This window comes from Oryctolagus cuniculus, chromosome 16 (genome assembly GCF_051225735.1).
Source record: "Oryctolagus cuniculus isolate XC-2025 breed Fujian yellow rabbit chromosome 16, ASM5122573v1, whole genome shotgun sequence".
Lineage (NCBI taxonomy): Eukaryota > Metazoa > Chordata > Mammalia > Lagomorpha > Leporidae > Oryctolagus > Oryctolagus cuniculus.
Window position 1 is genome coordinate 72,170,884 of NC_142882.1, and position 4,456 is coordinate 72,175,339.

Consider the following 4,456-nt stretch of genomic DNA (forward strand, 5'->3'; position numbering starts at 1 on the left):
CGGGAAGAATTGGGAAAATATCGGAGAGAGAGACTAGCAAACAGCCTAGGGAAAAGCCGGACGAAAAAGGAGCCGGAAGAAGCTATTGAAAGCCTAGGCATAGACTCGGATTCGGACTACGGGGGGAAGCTGGGAGAAATCTCTAAGGTCGAAAGCGAAAGTAAAAGCTAGAACAAACAGACTCGGACGCGGACTGTGGGGAGAGGCCAGGAGAAATGAGGGAGGAATGTCGTTGGAGGAAAGCTTGGGGAAACATACCGGGTAGAGAAAAATGTTAGGGAAATTGAAGCCGCGGGGGGCAGGCCGAGGCGGAAACGAAAGCCACTTTGGGATTCTCAAGTTAGCCCGGGAATAGGGGGCGAAAAGTTAAAACCAGAAGCTGAGACGTAAGCCAGATTGGGATCCGTCTGATTAGCCCGGGGAGCAAAGGACGGGAAGCCAGATCGTGGGGCGGAGACGTACGCTGGGTTGAATTCGCCAGGCTAGCCCGGGGAACTTAGATTGAATCCTAGTGGCGGAGACGCAAGCTACGCTGTGTTACTCGCGGAAGCCGCCGCGTGCAGAGAGAGCACGGGGCGTGAATAGATAGGGAACGCTGGCGTAGGCCGTGGTTCAGACGCGAAAGGGTTAAGCGTGGAGACCGCGGACCGCGCAAAGCCGGGAAGCCACGCAGAGAGGCGCGCGGGCTGAAGCGGCGCAGAGCCGGGAACCCGCCGGCGGGGCGAGGTGCCGGAAAGCCGCAGGGATAAGAGAAACAGAAGTTTGGAAGTGAAGTAAAAGAGAAATGGGAATGCTGGAAGATAGAAGTGAAATGGGAGAAATAGAAATGCCCGGAGATAGAGAAATAGAGAAAAATAAGGCCTCCCCTCAACATGCCAATTAGGAGGCTTGGATTCGGTCTGCCTGATTTAAGGCGGTAAGCGCCAGCAAAGCTCGACCAGAGTATGAGCTGCAGGTCACCGAAGATAGGCACAAACCAACACTAATAAGTCTCCCCCACAATACGGCAATGAGAAGGCTTGGATTCGGTTTGCCTGATAGGTTTTGTAAACACCTGCAGGCAGTTCTAGCAGAGCAGAGCATGCGCTGCAGGGCACCGAACACAGGCACGCATCAGCGCCTAAAAACCTCCTCACAATGGCGAAGAGAGGACCCGGATTCGGTTTTCCTGATTGATAGGACTTGTAAGAGCCTGTGACAACTCTAGCAAGTAGAGCAGAGTGTGTGCCACGGGACACCGAAGACAGGCGCGTATCAACGCTAAAAAATAAAAAGAAAGGGGGATCTGTGGGGAGCAATCCGGACTAGACTAAGTTACTCGAATTAGGACTTATTCTATGCATCTGCTCTCCCACAATATGGCGCTGGGAGAGAAGTAAACAGCTTCCGCACAGCTGCCTCCAGTTCAACCAATTAACTGTAGGACTTGCTCCTGATTGGAGAGCAGCGTACTCAGCCGAGTTGGGATTGGCGGAGGAGGACTATAAAGGAGGAGAGAGACGGCATGCACCAGGAACATCTATGGGGAACATCTAAGGGAACCCGTGCAGCCCCCGAGAGAGCCGGCCGGCGGTGTGCCGCTCCCCTGCGGAAGTGGGGAATGCGGCCAGGGGGAACCGCCCTTCCACGGAGGTGGAAGGGATAGTAGCCAACCCGGGAAGAACCAGCAGCAAACCCGGGGAGGGCCGAGCAGACGAAAGAACAGCGCAGGGTCCTGTGTTGCTCCTCCACGAAGAGGGGGAGCGACAGCTGGCCCCGTTATCTTCCATTATCCCCCCACCCCCCCTTAATGCACTATGCTTTGACATCTGGCCTACACTCATTATCTTTGCTCCAAATCTCATTGTAGTTTGAGACGGCAGAGGGCATGACTTCTAAAATCTAGTTGATGAGTCCCTTGATTTTTTTATTCCTATTTTTTTAAGTCTGGAATTCTGAAAACCAACCTCCCCCCATCATAGATATTTCATCTATAAATCTTGTGGTTAGAGAATGCTCCTTCATACCTGTTCTTTCTTCCTTTCACTTTTAACCCAAGATTCTTTTCTGTTTTCCATTATGTTATAAATAAATTGTTAGTCAATTACTAAAATAAAATATGTTCATTGGTAATACATTTATTTCTTCTTCAAATGAAGTAGGAAAAAATAGGCCAGCACTATTAAAAATTGTGTTCTATATTTTTCTGACTTCTCTCGAAATATCTTTAGATAGAAAAATGATTATTTTTTAAAAAATTCCTTCAATATATTTAAATTGCTTTAAATTAGTGTATGTTTCTCCTAAATGATATAAGTGATTAATTGTATATACTTTTTTTTTTTTTTTTTTGCAGGCTCCATCCACTTTATTTCTCTCGTGTAAAAACCTATGTTGTGGCCACAGCTGGAGCCTGGGTCCTCTGCACGGACACCCTGGTATGCGTTTTCATGAGGTGGTTGGTGAACTCCTGGTAGGGAGACTTGGTGAACACGGTCTCTTTCCAGAGGTCGGGGGTCAGGTAGCTGTAGGTCTTGGAGATGGCATCGAAGGTGGCCTTGGCAAAGTTGCCGAGGGTGGCAGTGCAGCCCCGGGCTGAGGTGTAGCAGTCGTCAATGCCAGCCATCAGCAGCAGCTTCTTGGGGACAGGGGCGGAGACGATCCCGGTGCCCCTGGGCGCGGGGATGAGGCGCACCAGCAGAGCCACAGCGGCCGGTCACCTTGCACAGCACGGTGTGGGGCTTGCCGATCTTGTTCCCCCAGTAGCCTCTCCGCACGGGCACGATGGACAGCTTGGCCAGGATGATGGCCCCTCGGATGGCGGTGGCCACCTCCTTGGAGCACTTCAGGCCCAGGCCGACGTGGCCGTTGTAGTCCCCGATGGCCACAAATGCCTTGAAGCGGGTCCGCTGGCCGGCCCGCGTCTGCTTCTGCACGGGCATGATCTTCAGCACCTCGTCCTTGAGGGCGGCGCCCAGGCAGAAGTCGATGATCTCGGACTCCTTGATGGGCAGGGAGAACAGGTAGATCTCCTCCAGGGACTTGATCTTCATGTCCTTAACCAGGCGGCCCAGCTTGGTGACCGGCAGCCACTCCTTGTCCTCCGCCTTGCCTCCGCGAGCGCCGCGGCCCCGGCCCCGGCTGCGCCCGCAGCCTCGGATGCCGCTGCCGAAGCCTCCGCGGAAGCCGCCGCGGCCTCCCATTCCAGGGCCCCCGGGGCCTCCGGGCCCTCCTGCTGCACCGGCGTCATCCGCCATTTGGTGTTCTCTCAGAGAAGAAGCAGCAATTGTATATACTTCTGTTGATGAAGAAAAAATAATGAATTTATCTTAAGGCCCTATAGAAGAATTTCTCTAACAGTAGTCATTTAATAATTTCAAGTAAGAAAACAGCTAACAGAGTAAATTATGAAGAATCTTTAATCCATCTTCTGATGTCTTCATAATTTCCAAAAACTAACAAATAGCAAATAAAATGGTAAATCAAAACATTTTCAGAAATTCCCTATCTGTTTCTTGTTCCTGTTGGAATTTTGTCTTATTTAAATACATTTGACAATGGAAAGGAGAACTAGAAGCAGACTTAGCATCACATCAACCATATAAGCTAATAAGTTATGAGCTGATACTGCTCCATTGATGTTGACAAAAGACATAAAAACTCCTAGGTCATAGGTAAAACCCCTGAAAACAGCAATTTATTACTCACAGGGATAGTAGTAGGCATAGTGATATCATTAGATTCATTTTCTAAAAGCCAAATACCACAGGGCAATATGAAAAGCCAGGTGCAGTCTGCTCATGAAGTAGTCAAGGCAGAGAAGAAATCTCAGTTTTGGAAATTTGCCACTGTTGTAGCAAACAGTAAGCAAATCTATTATTTGTCCAAAAAGGCAATAGTTACAATGCATTCGTGTGATCTACTACCTCACTTGTCAGAAATTCCTGCTTATAAAACAAGTTTTGTAATTATAAAATAAACTGAAAAAAAGTCATTACAAAAATTAAAAGAATAAGGAAGGAATGAGGAGGGAGGGTGTGAGTGTGGGTAGGAGGGAATGTAGGGTGGCTCCTAAGTCTAGATATATGAACTACATGAAATTTTTTTACTTTTTATAAATAAAAATTTAGGAACGTAGTGACCTTACCTGCCCTAAACTCCTATTCTTCTTTCTCCTCTTTTCTTATTCCCATTCTTATTCTTTATTAAGATCTATTTTCAATTAACTTGAGACACATAACATTAGCCTTACTCTAAGAGTTCAACAAATAGTATGGAAAAACAAACAAACAACAGAACTGTTCCACAACAGTCAAGACAAGGGTTGTTCAAAGTCACCACACCTCAAAGTGTCAATTTTACTTCTTAGATTACCTTTTAGGTATTCTGTTAGTAACTACAGATCAAGGAGAACATACAGTATTTGTCTTTTGGGGACTTGTTTATTTCACTAAGTATAATGTTTTCCAGTTGCTTC

General features: G+C 47.8%; 1 protein-coding gene across 1 annotated transcript; it reads right to left on the reverse strand.

Annotated features, from left to right (window-relative positions):
* Positions 1 to 796: 796 nt before the first annotated feature.
* On the reverse strand, positions 797 to 3,264 carry LOC100356710 (small ribosomal subunit protein uS5-like). Its single transcript, XM_070059421.2, is given in 2 exon segments — positions 797 to 2,678; positions 2,680 to 3,264. Coding segments are annotated over 2 exon segments (867 nt in total). The 5' UTR covers positions 3,237 to 3,264; the 3' UTR covers positions 797 to 2,368.
* Between the last annotated feature and the right edge of the window lie 1,192 nt (positions 3,265 to 4,456).